The 22,462-nt window shown below is 41.1% G+C and overlaps 1 protein-coding gene across 1 annotated transcript in view; it reads left to right on the top strand.

The window, feature by feature from the left end:
* LONRF2 (LON peptidase N-terminal domain and ring finger 2) overlaps nucleotides 1-18,517 on the top strand; it is a 51,199-nt gene extending 32,682 nt beyond the window's left edge. The window contains exons 5-12 of the mRNA XM_048493768.1: nucleotides 25-229; nucleotides 1,896-1,995; nucleotides 2,933-3,047; nucleotides 3,725-3,846; nucleotides 5,001-5,159; nucleotides 7,444-7,606; nucleotides 12,193-12,342; nucleotides 15,402-18,517. Coding sequence (XP_048349725.1) covers nucleotides 25-229; nucleotides 1,896-1,995; nucleotides 2,933-3,047; nucleotides 3,725-3,846; nucleotides 5,001-5,159; nucleotides 7,444-7,606; nucleotides 12,193-12,342; nucleotides 15,402-15,560 — 1,173 coding nt within the window. The 3' untranslated portion in view covers nucleotides 15,561-18,517. The remainder of the gene's footprint in view (nucleotides 1-24; nucleotides 230-1,895; nucleotides 1,996-2,932; nucleotides 3,048-3,724; nucleotides 3,847-5,000; nucleotides 5,160-7,443; nucleotides 7,607-12,192; nucleotides 12,343-15,401) is intronic.
* The last annotated feature ends 3,945 nt before the right edge of the window (nucleotides 18,518-22,462 follow it).

The raw sequence follows: 22,462 nt of genomic DNA, 5'->3' as shown, positions 1-22,462 counted from the left end.
GAGACATATTTTCTGTCATTTCAGGAGACTATCTTGAAGTTAAAAAATCCGTCCCAAGAGACTGATGTATTTCGAAATACTGATTCTTCTGTTTCCCACCACATACTGGATTTGTATTTTGAAGACAAAAAAACTTTGGGAACAGTCCTCTCAAATCTACCTAGTGCAAGCTTAAAAAGAAAACTTTCTAGTGATGCAGCAGATGTCCCTAGCAAAATTCCTAGAAAAGGTTGGTTTCTGAATGGCTTTTTTTCTTTTTGATTCCTTTTTGAATGCAAAGAAACATACAATTTGTGTTCCCTGAAATAGCTTTACAGACGTTACAGCAGTTTCTGTTTAATTTGAGTAAGCTGCAGTGCTTGAATATGTGTAATATTTTATGCACTGTTCTGTGTAAGTATCAGTTGTGGAGAAGCAGCATACAAACTCTCTAAATATGTAAGTTTCAATAATAGGATTCTGGGGGTTGTTTCGTTTTAAATGTAAATGCGTGTGTGTATGTATAATTTTAAATACTTATGCACTTAAAAGTAAGAGAACCAGCCATTGAACTGGAAATATTTGTGAAGAACAATTTGAAACAATTATTGGCCGATTACTCACAAGGCATCTGCTGCATGATGGGGGCAGATGTGAGTCACCACAAGATTTCTTGTGCAGACATATTTCCTCAAATCCCAATTTCACTTCCTACTCTCCCCGCAGCAAGCGAGATCGCTTCTGGCATGAATTTAATTTTGCTGCACAGCCAGAGCAGGCAGATTTGTCCCTCTGCCCACAGCCAGCCTATTTCGTTTCACACACACACCCCACCCCATGCACACTCCCTTACACTGCTTTCCACACTTCCCCCTTGCCCTCTTCCCTGTGGCTAACTCTTTCTCACTTCTTTAAATACTTGTATCAATATAGTAATAACCGAAAGTTAGCTTTTGCAAAGGAACAGAAAAAGCAGGGTCTCTTTCTGGCTCCAGCCCACTTCCCCCACTCTTCTTCTGCCCTCTGTGATGATCAGGAGGGCATTTTTAAAATTTCCAGACCAGCTTCTATTTTAAAAACAAGCCTCTCTCTTGCTGCAGCAACAAGAGAGGGTATGAGGGAGGAAGGGAGGGGATGAGAATATCAGCAAGATTTGTGCTTTTAAGGCTGTTAATGGGTGGAGTTCAGACAAGCAGCAAAAAGAGAGTGGCTGGGACTTCAGCAAGCAGCTGCAGGGCAGGCACTGGGCTGCCTCTTTGCATATAAACAGAGAAAAGCAAGGAGAGTCCTCTGCAAACCCACTGCACATAGAAGTGTCCCGAGGTAAGCATTTTGTGTATAATCGGCCATTGGTTTGTAGCTGTTTCTTCTAAATCAGCGTTTCATTTGCTTGCTATGTGCTTTTATTTTCACATTTGACATTGCTAATTTTTTCATCCACTTGTATAGCACACAATTTGTGCTGCAGCTGTACCCTAAGTGAAAAGGCAACAGTGATAAAAGTGGCGGTCCCCCTATCTACCAGGAGCCAGGAACCAACTGATTCCTTTCCTCAACTGGGCTATGTCTGTGGGTCACTTGCTGTAGCCTGTACCTCTTTAAACTTGGTTCTCTGTCATTGCATAGTCTTACAGTGCTTGCTAAGTAGAGATATTCCAGTCTGAGTCCATTCATTACAGTGGACTGGAGTAACTCTGTGCAGGATTGCAATGTCAGTCTTACTGTTATTTTGCTTTGTCATGCTTGAGGTTTGGGGGAATTGTTAAATTGGCTTAATTTAACATGGCCTGAATTTGAGCGATATGAATGGTTTCTGTTTTAAATTTAATCATGAATTAAGTAGATTGTTATTTTTACTGATTTTTAATTTCTATGTTTGTTTTTTAATGACTAACCATCTTCTGTTTTTTTTCCAGATGGGACTACCACCTGTGCAAACTCTACCACTCTTCCCTTAAAAGTGATACCTGCGAACCTTGTGGATGCATCTGACTTTGAGTGTTCCCTCTGTATGAGGTATTTTGAGCAAGAAGTGAGAAAAGTCTAAATTTTGCTTGAAAAGAATTTCGTGGCATTGAGGAAAGAAGGCTGTACTGTAAATTTCATAAACCCTCTTCCAACTTCATAGCTGATCCCATGTGAATTAGTTGCTTTAATTCATTATTTGAAAGCATACTTCAGAATACTGTATCTTTAGCTAAGAAGTAAGTTTATTATTATAGTTCATGGACAGGTACTTGCATAAGAAAGTATGTCACATAAAATCAAGAAGAGGGCTTCCTCAGTTACATGACTGAATCATGTAACTGATAAAGCCCTCCTCCAGATTTCATGTGACTTATATTAAAGTAGAACTGTGGATTTAAGTGTACATCGGTGTATGAATGATTACTTCTGGTATTTTTAGAGCAGTTATTCAAATTTCTAATATAATTGCACACACTTATATACAAAGGAAAACTATTGAGGAGGGAGAGTTCACTTTTAATGGAATTATTTTATCTATCTATCTATCTATCTATCTATCTATCTATCTATCTATCTATCTATCTATCTATCTATCTATCTATCTATCTATCTATCTATCTATCTATCTATCTATCTATCTATCTATCTATCTATCTATCTATCTATCTATCTATCTATCTATCTATCTATCTATCTATCTATCTATCTATCTATCTATCTATCTATCTATCTATCTATCTATCTATCTATCTATCATTCTTATATACCGCCCCTCCTCCAAAGGGCTCTGGGCGGTGAACAACAAGATGAATAAAACAGACCAGTGTTGGAGCAAATAATAAATACAAGTTCCAGTAAGATAGGCTCCACTTAATCATAACATTAAAACCCCATTAAACAGCGCCTCATTCAAGACAATCAAAATTATGCAAAAGAATACAATTAGGAAGTAACTTTTAAAAAATATTCACATTGTCTTGTTCAGGTTATTTTATGAGCCCGTCGCTACTCGTTGCGGACACACTTTCTGCCTCAAATGCCTTGAACGTTGTATGGACCATAATCCTCACTGTCCACTATGTAAGGAAGAGCTCTCTGAAGTAAGTTTTCCCCTTCTAAGTGGCTGTTTAAATAAGAAATGCTTTAAAGTGTAAAAACACCATTACTGGGTCAAACAAATGTTCTCTGAAACCCAACATGCAGTTCCACACAGTGGCCAACCAGATGCCCCACAGCAAGCAATCAGAGGCCAACACATTCCCTTGTTTCTGCCCCTAGCATTTGACATCCATGGATGTGTATTGCCTCCAAATATGGTAGTCCATCTCAGCTAATAACTACCAATGGACCACTCTTCCATTAATTTTTCAACCCACTTTTAACGCTGTCCGACCTAGTGGGCATCAGTGCGTTATAAAAGTTGTTTGAGAAAATAGTTTCCTTTTGTCTCTCCTGAATCTACTGCCCATTAACTTCATTCGGTTTCCTTGAGTTCTGTTATCTTGGGAGAGAGGAAAATACCTGTATGTAGGAAGGAAATCAGAAATTCAGCATAGATATGATGCAGTTGTCATAGCTACAGCTACAGGTCCTCCTCCCTGTGTCAGATGGCAAAGCGGGGCCATTTTCTTCCTTTTGGTGTAATTCCCTATAATGGTTTCAAGGCCAAAGGGGAAAAAAGAGCAAGCTCCTTACACTTTGACACTCACACAGAACTTATTGCTTAGGGGATCAATAAGTCAAGACTTCCTAAATGTTTTCAACTTTTCAATTACAGTTTTTGGCAAGTAGAACTTATAAAAAAACCATCCTTACCGAAGAGTTAATAGTTCGCTATTTGCCGGAAGAGTTATCAGAAAGGAAGAAAGTTTATGAAGAAGAAATGAAGGAATTATCAAAGTAAGTGGATTTCCCACAAAAATTAGCCGATAAAAATTAACTCATTAATTTAAATATCAACTTGTGTTTGCAAAAGAAGCTTGCAGTGGTAACATATTGTAGCTGAGCAAAATTGCTTGAGTCTAGACAGTGGCCTGGTTCACAGAGTAACCTCTGAACTGGACTTCTGTACAGGAGCCCTTTCTGTGACAACTTCTAGAGAGCCATTTCTCTTCCTAGCTCTATTACTAATATAATGTCTTTTCCATCTCATCATAGCACCTTGTTTCTTTGATCAGCAGAACAAAGAAGTTCGAGAGAGATGGTTTGTTTGCTCCTTCTCTCTGCTGCCCAAAACCTCAGGGTGCTAGCCATCAGTATTGAGAGGAGAGGTTAGAACAAGATTCCTGGATGCCTGGAGATTCTGCCAGAATTGATAGTTTCTGTACTCAGCTGGATCTCACAGTTAAATTCTGCTGACAGAAGAGGGTTCCTTAAACTGAATTAGACTTCCTTGCTTCCATCTCCCACTGCCACCCAAAATCCCTCCTTCAAAATGTAGCTCCCGAGAGATAAGACACTTTCTAGGAACAATATGGTGTGGCAAGGAACAGAGGTTTGCAACAGGGAACAGGAATGGAAAAAGTGTATGTCCGCCCCTTTTTGTGTTAGTGGAAATTTTCTATGGGATCTAATTCATAGGGACTGATTCACAAACTCCTGTGAACTGGTAACACCAACGCATGCTTCATGAAATGTAGAAGACACCAAATCAACATTCTACAAATCACCATTTAGGCAAGATTTAAACTATTCATTTCTAGCCATTGTTTACAGATCTCTGTCTGAAATATGGTGACATCATTAGCACAAAGTTGCATAAACTACTTTTGTGACGGAGGGAGGAAATAAATGTAATATGCTAATAGGTGCGAAATGTTAAGTTGCATACAAATATCATGTGTCGTACATGTGAATACAAAAAACTTGATAGTACATGTTCTGTCTCTTTCTGCATATATAGGAAATAGCTGTAGAGTGATACACGAGGAAGGTTCTAGAAAGTGCTAAAAAAAGCGAAGATTTGTTGCCAAATCATGTTTTGAGCTATGTATTCTGGTGAATGCCTAAGCACGTGACATTTTAAAAAATTACTCTTTTCTTATGCTTTACAGTTTGAATAAAGATGTTCCTATCTTTGTGTGCACCATGGCTTTCCCTACCATCCCCTGCCCTCTTCACGTTTTTGAACCTCGCTATCGGTTAATGATAAGAAGATGCATGGAAACTGGAACCAAGCAGTTCGGCATGTGTTTAGCGGATGAGTTGAAAGGGTAAGTGAAAGATTTGGAAGCACACTTGCAAGAGCTGGTGCCCAGCTTTGAATGGAAGGAATGTCCTCCGGTTTGGAGGTTCTCCCAGTTCCTGGTGGGTGTGTACTGGCTGTTGTACCCTAGGAAAAGCCATTCTGTTTGTACACAGGAGCATTCTGCTGATACTGTTTTGAGGAGGGGTCGTCGCTCAGTGTAGAGCATCTGCTTATCATGCAGATGGTCCCCTGCTTGAGTCCCTGGCATCTCCAGTTAAAGGGAACAGGCAGTAGGTGATGTGAAAGACCTCAGTCCTGGAGAGCCATTGCTAGTCTGAGGAGACAATATTGACTTTGATGGAGCAACTGACCAATTCAGTATAAGTTAGTGTCATGTGTACTTCCCAGTGTACGGAGGGCTAATCATCTGAATGAGGCTCTGGGGCTGCTGCTGGTATGCCCTGGTTTAGCTTGGTTTTGTTTTTTGGAGGATGACTTACAGGTCCACATGGTGCCGTAGTTCGGACTTCTCTAGACATTTCTGGTCCTTTGAGTCTCTCCTAAATAATTAAAAAACCTGTGCAGTCTCAAATCGAAGCTTTGAAATGAAAGTAAAATACCCAGTTTTTATCTTTGCGTGAGTATGTCTTGCTGTCACGGGGACACAGTATGAATCCCCATAAATGATTCAATTGCCATTCTTTCATGCCTCTGCAGCATGCTTTTTATGTAATCATAGATGGGAGCAGAATGTAGTATCCATATCACCCTGCATGAGATAAATGACCGCCAAGCTGGAATTACTTATTTCCAGAAAGAATCCTCTTCAAGTGAACCATTTCTTGTTCTTTGCCAGTATTCTTTTCTAAAGGATATTTTGATCTTCATAACATAGTTCACCTATGAAGTGTTGGACGCAGAATCTGCCCTGCTCTTTTGCTTTAAACACAAATATCAGTAATTCAAGTTTCTTTTCAAAAACTGTTTTCTTACAGCCTGCTTGTTCATACCATTAAATATGAACATTGGAAGCTGTCAAATCTTCTGGGTAGGGAAACTGTACTCTCTGAGTAAGTCTTATCAACGCTATTTAAGGTCTGATAGAGGCAGTGAAATCTTACTCTCTCTTTGTCTGAACAGATTTATTGCCTACACACGCAAACCTTGGATGCTAATAAGATCTATTGAGTGCACGGTATGGGGATTACTCATAGAGAGAACAGCAGTCAATAACATAGAATTCACTTGAAGTCCATCCAGTGCATCCAGTTTGTCCACCCCTCTCAATATTGGACTTCAGGGTTCACTCACTCTGACATTAAACACAACGTAGAAATCTCACCCATATGTCAGCTAGTGTGAATAATGTAGAGATGATCAGTTCTCACATAAACCGGAAGACACCCCCCCCCCCAAATTGGGATACTTGCCAGTTTTTATAATCCTGATTTTTTAGCTCCTCCCCCTCAAACTGATTATTGGTTTTGATAGATAATGGGCAGATCTTCCCTCTCTGGATGTAACCAAGGAAGGTCTTCTCCTTGGAATGCTTCTGTTCATCTGTCATATCTCAAAATTGGTGGCAGGTTTACTTTGCCCTTGTTTTCATTCTTCCTGGAGCCTGGAATGGGTTTCTCAAAGCTCGGAATGCAATATGTCCTGTTTTCTATGTATTATTTCATTTAAACATGCCTGTGTCCTTGCAGACATTTTGTATGTGGCTGAGGAGCAAAGTGCCACGTGAAACCTTTTACACAGAAAAGAATCACACGAAGCATAATCTTGAAGCAGACATTTTACACAGAAAGAAAACATAAATAGGCCTGAAGCCTCAAAAATGACTTTATTTTGGTTCAAGCCAGGCTCAGTAACTTAGCTCAGAATTCTCATATCTGGGTTGTCTCTAACGCTACTGTTAATGTATCCTATTGAGTAACTATTGACTATTCCTTTGGTGCTTGGCCACAAGAATCCTGAACTTCTCTTATTTAATCCCATGGAGAGTTGCACAGCATTAAGGAATGATGTAGGTATCAGCTTACAGCTTTAGGGGAACTCAAACATGAGGTCATCTGCAGTACTGGGATAGGCTACCTATTGTTCCACCTGCCTTTTGTGTCTCTGTCCTCATGAAGCTACATCAGGGACACTTGCACTTCCTGTGAATCCTTTTTACAGTTTGATTCTGAGCATTGTTCATACCAAAGTGCAAGCCTTGTGAAGTTCAGTGGGATTCCCTAAACAAGCTTAGGATTTCAGCCTTAATATAGATTTCTCTCATCTCTGTATCTCTCTATCTCTCTTGTCAGGTTTGCCGATTATGGCTGCATGCTAGAGGTCAGGGATGTGAAGTTTTTCCCCGATGGCCGCTCAGTTGTTGATACAGTTGGCGTTCGGCGTTTCAGAGTCTTAAGCCATGGTCAACGAGATGGGTACAATACTGCAAACATTGAATACCTGGAAGATAAAAAGGTAAGTTTTGTGCTGTTTGGTGAATCAGTGTGCCATCCAAGATACATACTGGGGTTTTTTGTTTCTTTTTCTTATCAGCTGTGAAATAAATTGCTTAATTATCATTCCCCCGCCCCGCTTCAGTGTTATCCTCTCTGTTCCTTGGGCTTGTGGTTGTTGATGTTGTTTTTGAAGTAGCTTTTGTCTGTTTCAGATAATTTTTCATGCAGTAGCTGAAGTAATGTTCTTCCTCTCCCCTTCTTCATATCCAGCTTATAAGGACCCTCTTAGCATTTCATAATTTTGAATCAACTCACCATGTTCAAAATTTCTGTGTCGTTCCCCAGGCTTCACAATGATTAGCAGCAGACTTTTGGAGATGTTTGCAATTTTATTGCACAACATTCCCACATTCTCAGTTGTTCAGTTATTGCAGACTCCAAAGTAATTACCAAATAAGGATGTGTGAGTTTTAGCAGAGACAGGCTTTCAAGAAGTGGAAATATGCGTGCCACTTGGGGGTATTTAGTAGAAGATATTAGCAATGACGTGTAATCAGCTTGTGGGTTATATCAGGCCTCTTAAGCGAGTATCAGTGGCGATCTTCTTTAGATTGATGGAGCATTAGAAAGCTCTGTCAGATCACATGTTTCTCAAGCATGCTTTGGTCACTGGCCTTTAATCATGTTAATTTCTGCCACTGGTTTCCCCAGTTGTGTAGCACAAAGCTATTCTTAAGTGATGGAGAGAAAAGGTGACTACGTGGAAAATTATCTGTTAGTATATAGATAGACAATCATTCACCAGATGATAAATTACTACTGTATGGATGAGAAGACTGATTGTATTGTTCTTGCCTCATGACAAGTAGAATCTTACCATTTTCCTGCTACTTCCATGGTACAAAAATATAACCACTTGAGAAGATAAGAGTGTTGAAGAAGTGCTTATATAAACTCTTGTTAAGTCACCCCTTGTAAAATTGTTGTCTGTTTCCTCCTGAATACATTCTCAGTATTTGTTGCCTTACTTTCTCCATGCAGTCTTTTCCACATAGAGCTGTTGTGTATCATGCTACTGTATCTGTCACTGTTCATCAGACCTGGAGGTACCAGCCGTCACAAAAGTAGTGCCTTTCTATGAGAACCAGCCTTAGAGCAGATTATATTTGCTAGAACTGTGCCATGGCAGTTGTCCCAAGTGTGTGGAATCCCCCTTCTCTTGAGTGAAATGCATTCTGTCTCTTTGAGCCTTTCAGACCAAATCAAAGACTTATCTTTTCTAAAAGGTAGTTGAGCCAGACTGAAATAGGTTCATACCTTTGTACTTAGTGTGTCATGATTATTTTGTTTTAGTTGTTTTGTATTAACTACCTTGTTAGCCATCTTAAGAATCTGTTAGAAAGGCAGTCCTAAGTGTGTCAGTTTCCTAATAGGGGAAATAACATTAAAAAGCAATAAACTGTTTTGATGAGACCTGGCTATGCTGTTTTAATCTTGTGAGATTTTTTGTTGGCTGATTGTGAGGTTTTTTTGTAAATTTTTTTGGTTTGCAGCTTATTGTGTTGTTGGCCATCTTGAGTCTAAGGAGCTGCAGCAGGATAGAGATATTTTAAATAAATAAATCAGATAGGCTTGTTATTCAAGAGAATGGTGTGTCCAAAGTTGGTAGCTCCTCATCCAGCTATCAGCTAGATAGATCAACAACCTTATTTTTTTGGAAGGTACAAATTGACTCATTTTAATTCCCATATGACTGTTTGAATAGAAGTTCTGTAATGCATCTATCAACACAAGAGGCTTTTGTTTGGGGCAAGTTCATTTGGATTTTATGTAGTTTTCTTTCTGTTTATTCTTCCCTTTCACCTTCCCTAAGAGTCTCACATTTGGGAATGACTGTCCCCTTTAAATTTATGCCCCTTCCGCACGTGCAAAATAATGCACTTTCAATCCACTTTCAGTGCACTTTGCGGCTGGATTTTACTGTGCGGAATAGCAAAATCCACTTGCAAACAATTGTGATAGTGGATTGAAAGTGCATTATTCTGCATGTGCGGAAGGGGCCTTAGTGAAATCCTTTTAATACAGAAACGGTGTTGAATAGATAGTATTTGATTTTCCTTAAAATTATCCCCATCTAAGAACAGGCTGGGCTTCTTTCTCATGGTGTTGCTTATGTTGTAGATCTGCTTGAGTTTAAATCCTTCAAAAACTGTCACTGCGTGAGGATTTACCAGGAACATGTACTGCGCTCTGTCTGATACTGAGATGGGGTTCAGTAGGAGTGGCATATATATCTGGCATGTGGATTCTCCCGTTCCCGCAGTTAGAAATGGGCCTTAGGGAACAGCCATCTTCTTTCAGTGATTCAGCTAGAAGTTCATAAAGAATATGTTTTTATATTCACCAACCTCAAGTTGCTCTAAAATCAATAGAGTCTAGTCTAGAATTTTCAGTTTGTTCCTTTTTATTCTGTCATTCTTTCGTGGAACTTGGGGTGCAATACTTAATTCACCTACTTCAGTTTTATCCTCACAACTATCATGGGAGGTAATTTAAAGTCAAGAAGGGGCAAGGCACTGAAGATTGCTAAGTGATCTTCATGGACATAGAGAATTTGAGCCTGTTTCCGCTTAGACATCAGTGGGCACCATACTACACCGACTCTCCTTGCTTATCTAGTATGATGTTATAGATAGAAATAGTATACTACTTACTAGTGAAAGCTTATGTAATAATAGGAGCAGCTTGACTGGGATAAAGGTTCTGGCTTCAATCCACCAGAACATTTTCACAGACCAAAGGATTTTCATCCGCAGAGTGTGACTCCCCCCCCCCCCCGAATGCCACTGTCAGGGGCAGAAATGAGACTGGGATTGTCAGCATCAGCCTGCTTCCATGTACATGGCGATTCTTTGATTGACCCGGTCCTTCTTTAATTGTTTTCATTGGTAATCAAATGGTGAAACTTCTTTGTTGTCTGGTTGTGTGTATTCCTTTTTTTTTTTGCTGCCAACTCACAGCTGACTTATGGCAATCCCATAGGCTTTTCAAGGCAAGAAACATTCAGAGGTGGTTTGCCATTGCCTGCCTCCCAGAGGTGTAGCTGGGCCAAACTGCGTCCTGTGCACAGTGTGTTTTTTCTGCCCCCCATGGCCCCCCGCGGCGCCCCCCGCCCCCCTTCCCACACTTACCTACGTTCCTTTTCTATTTCTAGTACTTTTTGAGGCTGAAAAAAGCAGCCTCTTCACAGTTCAGGGAAAAAACTTCCTGACGAACTATACTTCCTAGGAGATCTTGTGAGCCCTAAGGTCTCCTGGGAACTGTAGTTCCTCAGGCAGTTTTTAGCTTGAACTGTAAATAGGCTGCTTTTTTCACCCTCAAAAATACTTTAAAAAGAAAAGGAATGTAGGTAAGTGTGGGAAGGGGGGCGGGGTGTATGTGTGTGCCGCGGGGGGCTGCGGGGGAAAGGGGGAGGGGTTGGGGTGATTTTCTGCCCCCAGGCATGCGCCCGGTGCTTGACGCACCCCCCCCCCTCGTCCTCTTGGCGCTCCGCCACTGCTGCCTCCACTACATGACTCTCATGTTCCTTGGAGATCTCCCATCCAAATACTTTCCAGGGTCAAGGCTGAAAGTGTGTGATTGGGCCTAGGTCACCCTGCAAGTTTCCATGGCAGCATGGGGATTGGAATCTGGGTTCCCCAGATCCTAATCTATCTAATACCTTAATCACTACATCACCCTGGCCTATAGATCTACCTGTATAAGTTGTAATTGATTAGTTGGGTTAGCTGCTGAATTTGTTATTGTAGTTTGTAGTTCTCTGTTTGGGAAGGGTGAAAGAACTCATTCTTTTTTGGAGGTGGTTATAATTTTATTTATTGTGAATATTGTAAACAGGATGAATTGCTAAGGAGCTCAGCTTTCAGTTTGTAGCACATTGGTCCCAAGAAGAGTCTTGTGTCAATTTCTGCTATAGTCTTAGAGACCAGCATAGAGTAGATAGGGGGCTGTGGCTCAATGGAAGATCCTCTGCTTTAATTATAGAAGCTTCCAGGTTCAATCCCGACATCTCGGGTTAAAAGGATCAGGCCGCAGGTGATGTGAAAGACCTCTGTCCCTGGAGAACCACTTCCAGTCTGAGGAGATAATGCTGACCTTGACAGAACAATGATCTGATTCACTATAAGGCATGTTCATGTGTTAGTATGGCTAAGGCCCCTTCCACGCATGCAGAATAATGCACTTTCAATCCACTGTCAATGCAGCTGTGCGGAATAACAAAATCCGCTTGCAAACAATTGTAAAAATGGATTGAAAGTGCATTATTCTGTATGTGCAGAAGGGGCCTTATTTTTGCTGCAGTGTTCCTCCTCTTCCTTCTCCTGCCTCAGATTACCCTGCCCAGCACAACTTCTGTATTTCCATCTGTGCCAACCCTCACAGTTTGAATCTTGCAGAATCGGGATTTTTTATTGTTGAAGTCAAGACACCATGTTTCAGAGTTCTTAAAAGTGGTATAATCACTTTAGTATATGTTTTGTCTGTTTATCATGATGTACATGAGCAAAACCTTAATTCTGAATAACTTTTTAATGCATTGACCAGGTTGAAGGAGCAGAGTATGAAGAACTTGTCCGCCTTCATGATTCTGTGTATGATCAAGCTGTTGCATGGTTTACTTCTCTTAAGGACAACATGAAAGCGCAAATTTTAAATCATTTTGGATCAATGCCAGGGAAAGAACCCGAGCCACAGGTAAATATTATACTACAAATCAGTAATTAAGTGGAGTTCTGAAGTCAGAGTATACAACATAAATAGATAAATATTCTCATAAGCTGCTGGTTTGCCAGCCATGTGCTATCTTCAGCCACTTATTAATAAATCTGTAAAATATGGGGGAAGGGGGGGTATGGATTAACTAAAGTCCCTTCCCCAGACCAGATCTGACAATAGGAAGGAAACGAAATAGTTTGGACCTATGGATTGTAAATGAAGGGAATTGATGAGAGGATTGTGTTATTTGGGATGGGGGCATAAGCCTTAGAATTCATCCAGTAATGAGGTCTTAGTATGCATAGGACAAAATATGCCTCACAGTTGAAATAATACTAAATCAATTAGTTGAAAACATTCCTTAAAATGTGTCAGTTTCTGGTTTGGTTTACTTTGGGAAGCACTGTCTTCATTTTCTGTCTTTTTCTAGAGCAACAAGGCAAATTTGGTCAGTCTTGACTAACCAGTTTTTTTCTTGTTTGTGGGGGGGAAGGGGAGCGTTGCAAAATCCCAGAGCATGAACAGCACCACATTCCATGTCAAAATAAAATCTGTCCCTTATTTTGTTCAGTAGGAAAGAATTTTGATCAGTGTTTTTTTTAAAAAAAGCATCAATAGCCTTTTACATCTTGGAGGAGGGTTAGGAAGTAGAGTACATTAAATGACCATGAAAGATCTTGCCTAGTATTCAGATTCAAAGATTAACTACACATCACATGGAAATATGTGCATAAGAAACCATCTTGTATAGCTTTTCAGGTGGCACAGAGAGGCAGGAAAAAAAAACCCTTGCCAGCCACCTGAAAGCCCTCCATGGGGCTGAATTGACTTTGCCACCCTATAGTTGGCTCCACCCTCAGGAACACTTCCAGACCACCTCTCTGTGCCAACAAGACAAATGGTGGTATGGAACTGCTGATGTGGCACCCAGTGCTGTGTCCACTCAGTCCAGAGGGCCACAACATCTACCTGCCAGCAATTCTGCCCCACCACTGTGGTAAGTGTCCCAGGGAGAACTCGTGCCATCCAGAGGGCAGTTTGGCCCACCTCCCTTTGGATGAGGCTGTTACATAGCTAGAAAATGGCCCAATGAGACATATTGTATCTTAAAATTACTCCCTCTTTGCTTCAGTTACATTTGTATTTGAATAGTCTATTGTTCCTTCTAATACATAATGTGTCAAAATATCTACATACTCTCTGCAGCGTTGTTTACTTGTTCTGGTTTTGTGTGTTCAGTTTTCTGAAGCTATAAATCCATTTTTATGTACCAGTAAATAGTGAAAGAACAGGTTTATCGTCAAGCAGTGCTGCTCTGTCAGAACTCTGGTATTTCCAGCTGTGACAAAAAATAACATATAATTGCAGGATAACTCAACACTGGTGTGAGCAAAAAGCATTTTGGCAATTACAGCTATTTACCTTCCTTATTTAAGATTAGAATATCTGCATGAAAAGATCATTTTGTTCCCAGTTGATTTTTTAGCAGAGTTGTTTAAGCTAGAATGGAAATGGGATGTGGGAAATCTAGTACAGGAAAATCATGTACCAGCAGTTTTCTTCACCATCTGGACAGAACTGATCCCAACTGATCATGCCATTGTGCAGATATATAGACCTCTAACATAGTGGCTTATATCTGCACAGTTCAAGATACCTCAGGACTCTATCATTTTCTGAATAGGGAGTAGCAATTTCTGTCAACTCCCCCATACTGTTCCTCAGAGTCTAGCGACCCTAGGGAACAAAATTTTGCATGCCCGAATGAGTTGCAGTGGGCGAGGGAAGTAAGAAAGTCTGTGAGAGGATCTGTCAGATTACAAGGCAGAAATCAGTGGAAAACACACCGAGAGCCTCTAAAGTAAAGTCTCTAGCGACACAGTGGTATTAATATTTCAAATAAATGTTGATTCCTGTTGTTTTGTTTCCAGTCAGGCGTAGTTTTTGCATGTGGGTGATATAGATGAAGCTAATTTTGCATCTGGGTGATATAGATGAAGCTAATAGGAGGTTTCAGAAAAGGGATAATGATGATGTTTGATTTATATATCTTAACTTATTTACAAAATGTATACCCCACTTTCTGCCATCCAGGAGGCTAGCTGATTAACAATACTTCTTAAAAACTATTAAAACCAAAGAAAGGCCCCTTCCGCACAGAGGCGGAAGGGGTTGGGTCGGTGTAAACCACGCCGACCCCACGACGCTGGGACAACGGCGCCGCAGTGCGCCGTCACCCGGCCGACCCGGCTTGTCCCCGGCCCTCCGGCACGTCGCCGAGGCCTGGAGACACGCCCCCCCGGCCCTGCACGCCTGCTTGAGCGTCGCAGGGCAGGGGTGTGTGTCCCCAGGCCTCGGCGACGTGCCGGAGGGCTGGAGACTAGGTAAGTGACGGGAGGGAGTGGGGCGGGGGAAGGCGCCTTGGAGCCGCTCCCGTTCGCACGGCAGCGGCTCCAAGCCAGCATTTCCCAACAACCTCGCTCCCCAAGCGAGGTTGGGAAATGCCGGCTTCGCGCCGGTTGGGCGGCACGAGGACGGCGCGGCTGCGCAGCAGCTGCGCCCCCTGTGCGAATGGCTCCCTGGGGACGGCGTTTTTGCTGTCCCCAGGCCGCCATACAATGCCCGTGCGGAAGGGGCCAAAAACACATCATTAAAACAAAAGCAAGCTAAAACATACATTCAAAAATATCAATTAAACACAGCGGAAGAAGGAGAGGGAAGAACCACCATGGGAATGCCAGACAACACAAAAAAGTCTTCACCTTCTGGTGGAAGACTGCAACAGAAGGGGAATAGTATTTTAGGGAGAGCAGCAGAGTTTTGGTGCCATAACCAAGAAGGCCCTCTTCCAGGTTGCCACCTGCCTAATCTCAGAAGGCAAGGGCACCTGAAGCACACAAAGGTTTTGTGCAGACTCTTTTAATTTTTTGTTTTGTTTTTGCTCCCTTTCATTGTCAGAGTGGCAGGCAGTGGATCCTTGATCACTGTTTTATGCCTATGTACTTGTGCTAACGTTATTTGCTTTTGTTTTCTTGCAGAGCAGTCCCAGTGGCCCGGCTTGGTCTTGGTGGTTGTTAGCAGTATTGCCGCTAGAGAACAGGGCCCAGTTGGCCATTCTTGCTATGACTTCACTGAAAGACCGGCTTATTGCTATACGACGTGTATTAATATTTGTGATGCGCAAAAGACCCAGATGACATCGCCTTATTTGTGACTGGACAATGCAACCTACTTGTTGCGAACACTAGTTTAAATGAAAGAAATAGGAGACAATAATTATTCCTACTAATGATACTGATCTGCTCATCTTGGCATTCACCATTCTTTGCACTCTCTGTCCAGTAGTTACTCAAGCACTCAGTGCCTATTGTCCTGAAGAAATCTGAGCCTCTTGGAAGTTTTGCCACAATTAAAACATATCTAACAGTGGTTGTAGGCAACAGCTTCATAATAGCCCAACTGTCTATTTGTCATAGTGAGACAATCAGTTTAGGAGCCCTACATTGTCACCAAAGCCCTAGATGTGGTTTTAACTTAGTAGCAATGAGACAAACTCAGAACAGTAGATTAGGAACTAGGAAATGAATTATTAGAATATGCCTGTTAGAAAACTGAAGGGAAATTCCTCAAACTGAAGGAAGAATGGAGAAAAGACAATGGCAGTTGAATGAACAGGACAATCTTTGCACCCTGTTGTCAAAACGATTGCTGTATGAAGCGAACCGGGTTTTCCTGGTCAAGATGTTCCTTCAGAGGATTTGTCTGTCCTGAAAAGCAGCTGCTGAACAGCACTGTTGGTGGTAGAATAAGTTAATCCCTTGTGTTTTGTAATTTGCATGCTGTGTGTAATGAGAAGAATGTTTAAACATATATATATATATATATATAGAGAGAGAGAGAGGAAGGTATCCCCCTCCAAGAAATATTAGAAGAAGCTCAGACAGCCTATATTTCAAAACGGAAAAAAATACCTAGAGTCTACCCAGTACCCAATGGTTACACCCAGGGCTCTGTGCATGTGAGAATCCTGTTGCCTACTATAGTATATGGAATTTCCTGAGTGTACAGGATGATTTCTCTACCACTGTACTACTTAAGCATATCAGGCTGTAATGGCTGGATCATAGCCAGTTTTTAGCTTATATATACTTTGTTTTGGGCTGTTCTGTGGTTAACTTATGAAAAGGCTGTTGAGAAATAGAATTTGCTACTTCAAGTTCTCTTACATGTTCATTCAAGGCAAGCAAGATTCAGTTTACCTGTGCATACAACTGCCAGACCAGCCTATTTTACTGGAACAATGTTAGCACATTTTTTTGAAACCAAAACTTTAATATTCCTCTTTTTGTACCGACTACTGTCTGTGCTTGAAGTATTTTTGCCCATGGTGACAACATGAAAGGAGGCACAATTGAACCCTGTAAAGGCAAAACTCAATGCAAGCTTAAACCAGGTGTTACCTTCAAATTGTTGTTGGTTTTGTAAATATGTTCGTACTTTGATGTCTTAGTACCTATTGTTGAGGACTTCTAAAAATGGTCAAACAACCCACTGGAAAGAAAATTTTAGCAGGGGTGAAATAACAAAACAATGCAAGCAGCAGAGGTCTTTAAGCTGTGGAAATTGTATTCTCGGGAGTCCTCTCTCTTGGGAGACACAATGGCTCAGATCTCACCATGCTGTACAAATGGAAGGCAAAGTTAAACATTGGCTTGTGCAAATAATTTGGCAAGGTGAAAACAGTGGCAATACCAAAATATTTTAAAAGTGCCTCCTTTTTAAATTATAAAAATAAAGTTCTCTTTAGACAAAGGTAGTAAACACTTGCACACGAGTTCAGGAAGAAATATTTAAACATTGTTTAACTGTATTCTTGAGTATTGTAATTGTAGCCTGAGTGATATTAGATAATTGGCAAAAGTATCTAGTCAGAAACTGCCAATAGTGATTTCCTCAGAACTGATCAACACATTCTGAATGTACTGTAGTTGCCTCTACCTTGAATTAGCCTTTTGTAGTTAAGTAACAACCTCTGACTACTCTTTTAATTGTAAACTGTGTAACTTGCAACCAATGATCTAATAATCTCTACCATAGCCTTCCTGCAAGTTCTGCTACCTTTTCCAGAGTTTGTAGAGATGGAGTTGGTGTTTTTGTTTTTTGAAGTATTTTTAGCAAGCATAAAAGCCAGAAAAAGGGAGGTCTTAGGGTGTATTCCCTTATATCCATTCCCTAGGTGCTATCATATGTTCCCCACCACTGCTGTCTTCCAGTTAATCCACTGGACTTCACAAAGCTTCCAAAGTTAACTGAGCATGCCCTTGTTAATTTTTGGCAGGGAACTTAGACCAGCTGCAAAGACTTTTCACAATGCTTTTTGATTGTTTCAAACATTTTTTTGCCACTTCCAGATATAACTCAAGCCTTTTTTCCACCCTGGCTGTCTTATTTTTTTCTGTCAGTTGGTGAAATAACAAAGGAATGGTATATAACTAAACAGCTATTTTGTTCGAGTAATTTATTAGTTCAGCATTTTCCAGTCTCCGAGATTCTATCCCCTACAGTCTCCTTGAAGAGTCCTGGCTGTTTAGGGTGAAACAATTTTTTTTTGGACAATCTTCAGCATGGTACCAGTCCTTAAAATTAAGATCAGGTTGTCTACTTCTTAATGATTAAACTGTAAAGTGAGCAGATGTCTTAATGTAAGGTACATTATGAAAGCGTTTCTCTCTTAGGCTAATTTGTCTGGCAGTTTGGGAGAACTGAGGTGAGTAGGTGTCTTGCAGTCCAAAAAGCTTTTCAGAAAATCATGCAGGGCATAATATTATGTTGATTATGGCAAGGTGGTGAAGGCATTCCAGCCTCCCTTATTTGAATCAAACATGCATAAACTTGTTTTCCTTCACAGGCCAGTTCTAAGGCTTCCAAATAAGAGGTTTGTTTGAAGTTCAGTCATCTTCTTTTGAACTTCACGAATCTATACCAGTTGTTTGGTACTGAGGCCTTTTATCAACTGCTTCTAACTGTCTTTTCTTCTTTTCAATCACGGAGATTGTTTTGTGACTTCACCGAGGTGATAATCAGCAGATTACTGCTTCTCCTTCAACTTGGGCTGCAGTTAATTTCCAAAACAAAATAAATGGCAGAGGCTTATGGCCTATAGCAGTGGTGGCGAACCTTTGGCACTCCAGATGTTATGGACTACAATTCCCATCAGCCCCTGCCAATTGGCCGTGCTGGCAGGGGCTGATGGGAATTGTAGTCCATAACATCTGGAGTGCCAAAGGTTCGCCACCACGGGCCTATAGGGATATGGGTGCATGCCTTTTGGTCACGTGGGGGGGCGCCGGGCACCCCCACACATATCCAAACAGTGTGCACCCCAGCTGCACTCCACCAAGCCTCCCTGCAGACCGGCTCAGGAGCCGACCTGCAGGGAGGTGGGGGGGCAGGGCTTGGGGGCGCCTGGAGATGGAGTTTTCTCCAGGTGCCATTTCCCCCCGATATGCCTCTGATAAATGGCCATGGTGTTCAGAAGGCTGTGTGCTTTAGTCATACGGTATCTAGGGTATCTGAAGGACTGGTGTCTGGTAGCGCCTTAATTTTGCAGCTCTGGAATGATTGTATCAACAAAGCAACGCAAAACAGGATCTGGGGCTTGTGACCAGGTTGTTGTTGTTTTTGTGTGTGTGCGTGTGTTTTTGAGTACATTTTATGTAGATAAAAACTTGAAACAAAATCCTCATCTGTTTTGAAGCTAGTTGAAGTGTGTGTATGTATGTGTACATATGTATAAATATAAATTATTAATCTGCGCCTTTTTGTACTTAGTGAAAACAAAAACACAACAGATCTGTGTTAACAACCATGTTTGGTATTTCTTGTTCTCTAAAATGAAGCCAAGCATTTTTTAATTTTTTCTTTTGCAATGTTCATTTCATGTATATTTGGAATATTCATGGGAAAGTGTATTTATGCGATATTTGGAATAAATAAATTCAGTTTACACATACCAAGCTGTCCTTTTTGTAGCTCTTTTATTTGAGGTAATTCTAGCTCTTTTATTTGAAGTAATTCTGGAGGTTATTACTGGGAATTAGTAGTTTGTATATATATACCTCCCTGAAACAATCAGTGGTTTCATGCTGTACATGGAATAAACATCTTTTTTCCCCATTGGCAGAAAAGAAAGCAGTTTTAAGCAGACAGCAGAGAGAAAAAGGGGTTAAGCTGCTCTTGGCAACTTCTGTGTTGCAACTTAGTGATGGTGCTGGGTTAAAAGAAAAAGAAAACAGTCCTTGGGGGAAAAAAGAGTCATGAAACTTGTCATGTGCGGTTTGAACCTCAAAATAGTTTCTGTTGTGTATTAACTTGTAAAGAACCTGTTTGCTTCTAGCTCTCTAAAAACCAGATAGACAGTGTGGGGTATTTTTCTTCAACTCATGGAAGCTGAACATGGAACACAAATAGGAGTTCTTTTATTAGTAGCTCTATTGTTGAAGTTGTCTGTTTGAAATTAGCGTTTAAATATATGCCTGGCATTTTTTCCCCACTAGATAAAATTAGATGAGCTTTTCTTGCAGCCAGTAGGTGCTTTCCCCCACCATATTTTTGTTTAATATACACCTTTAAAGTAGTTATATGACAGTTTTCACTTTCAACTTAAAAGGTAGTTTTTAGAACAGGGGAAATGCTGTTTTAAACAAGACTGGCTATTGCCCTTTCAAAAGGGGTAGTTTCCAATTTTCATCTTTTTTGATCTACCCAGCTCTGCCTCCACTCAAGATTTCCCCTCCAAATGGTGGCGTTTTCAAGGTTGCTACCATTCTTACAATGCTGAAATGATCCTGAAAAAAAAATCAATCCCCTTTTAGCTATGGCTGCTTAAGGAGCCCAAAGGGGGCACTATAAGAAATGTAGTCTCTTGCATGGAGATGAAAATTTCTGAACTAAAAAAAAAAGATATTTCCTTCTCCATTTGATGTTTAGGGGGCTTGGTGTGAGGCTTATAGGAGTTGGGTGGTTGTGAGGTAGGAAATATTTTAGAGGAAGTCTGACTATGGCCCTAGCCTCTCTTCTTATTAATTAATTAATTAATTGGATTTCTATACCGCCCTATCCCCAAGGGGCTCTGGGCAGTGTACAACATAGAATCCCAGTACAATCAAACAAGGGAGCACAGATTTACTACGCATGAATAAATTACAGATTGCACTGGCACCATCAATTTTAAATACAATTACTAAAAACCTTTTAAAACAGCGATTAAAGCAATAAGAGGCGTCCAACAAAACCCATATTTAAAATCCTCCACAGGAGGGAGGGGTGACGGGACCCATAAAACAGAGGGGACCCAGGTGTAAAAGGAGCAAAAAGGGGGCACTTCATTCAGCGGCTGGTCTCTCCAAAGGCCCGGCAGAACAACTCCGTCTTACAGGCCCTGCGGAACTTGCCAAGATCCCGCAGGGCTCAGACAGCTGGAGGAAGAGTGCTCCACCAGGCCGTAAAGGCCCTGGCCCGTGTGGAGGCCAGCTGCATCATTGAGGGGCCAGGGACCACCAGTAAATTGGCCTCCACCGAACGAAGAGGCTGTGCAGGGACATATGGGGTAAAGCGGTCTCGAAGATACGAGGGTCCCAGGCCACGTAAGGCCTTGAAGGTCAGCACCAACACCTTGAAGATGATTCGGAACTCAACTGGGAGCCAATGAAAGGTAATTAGGGGGTGGGCTTAGCTATGACCTAGTTAGGGAAATGCATCTCTTATGGAGATGCTTTGTTTTCCTAAAGGTGCTAGAATTTCAATTTTCTTGATGAAAATCTGAAAAGTGCAGAAGACAATTTAGTTTAGCCATGATCTGAACTTTCATGACAGAGGTTGGACTTGCAGGTGCCCCCCCCCTTTGTGGCTTCCTGTATTTCCTATCAACAATTGAGTGCAACATAATAAATGACAACACAATCAATGCACTGCACTACAAGCTGCCCAAAACTAATATATGAATTTATTATAATCCATGGTGAACAATATAAACTATCACCAGCTACCATGAAAAAGAAAACTTAACGTGCTCTGTATACTATGAACTCTACAATCTACAAATACAATGAAATGACAAAAGTCCTATATAATGTCTAATAAATGACTGAAATATAAATGATAGAAAGTTAACGTCCAAATATTTTATATGTCCCCAGACAATTTATTCAGGGATCGTTCAAAGCCTTTGGTAAGTGCCTTCCTAAGTCGCAGTATCGGGCGGCTTCCCAAGTCGCAGTGCAGAATCCCTTTGTGAAGCTCTTAAAGTCTATCACTTTCAGAGCTTCTGTCATTTATATGGTTGAATGAAACTCAGAATCCATTGCTCATTGTCCTTTTCTCCCACACAGCAAAATACTTCCCAAGAACACAGAACAATGTAAGATACGTGATGATCTGATTTGTGTGGGTGTCATATATAAAACAAAGAGTACAGCTCTAAAAGGTAATAAACAGTATTTGAAACATGATTCTCAGACATATTGAAATCTTTGGCTAAGAGGTGCACTTGGCAACGAAGTTCTCTTTCCCTTCATGGCCTTACCATGTCATTTTGTTGCCTCCGTGGCCTGCACACTTTTTTTCTGTTCCTCATTGCAGAGGAAAGGCCAGAGAACAATTTAGTGAAGTGGGTTCAGAAACTCTGGGATAAGTAAACCTCCCAAAGGGGAAAGTCTATGAGTGCCGCAGACTATTCCTTTCTCTGGTGGTTTGAACAAAAACTTGACCATCCCACTCCCTATTGGAAGGTAGTCTGCTTTCAGCTTGATACTCTAGATTCAGTAGATCAAAAGTAAAGACTTAGGTGGATTCCACACAGCAAATGTATAGTGGGTTGCAGTCATTATAAAGGAACCTGTTTTTCTTTTTCCCATTCGCATGCATGCCATGTAGGCAGCAATTGGAGCCCATAGAAACACTCCAGGTTGCTTTTGTAACTTCGCACAGAGACACTTCTCTCTCTTTTTAAAAATTTCCAACACATACGCAGCTGACAGGCACACAAAAATGAACCCCCACAGCCATGCTGATCGTCCCACAATGTGATTGGCTGCAATCG

The sequence above is a fragment of the Sphaerodactylus townsendi genome, linkage group LG04 (genome assembly GCF_021028975.2).
Source record: "Sphaerodactylus townsendi isolate TG3544 linkage group LG04, MPM_Stown_v2.3, whole genome shotgun sequence".
NCBI lineage: Eukaryota > Metazoa > Chordata > Lepidosauria > Squamata > Sphaerodactylidae > Sphaerodactylus > Sphaerodactylus townsendi.
Note: the sequence above shows the minus strand (reverse complement) of the source record. Positions and strands in the feature narration are given on the sequence as shown.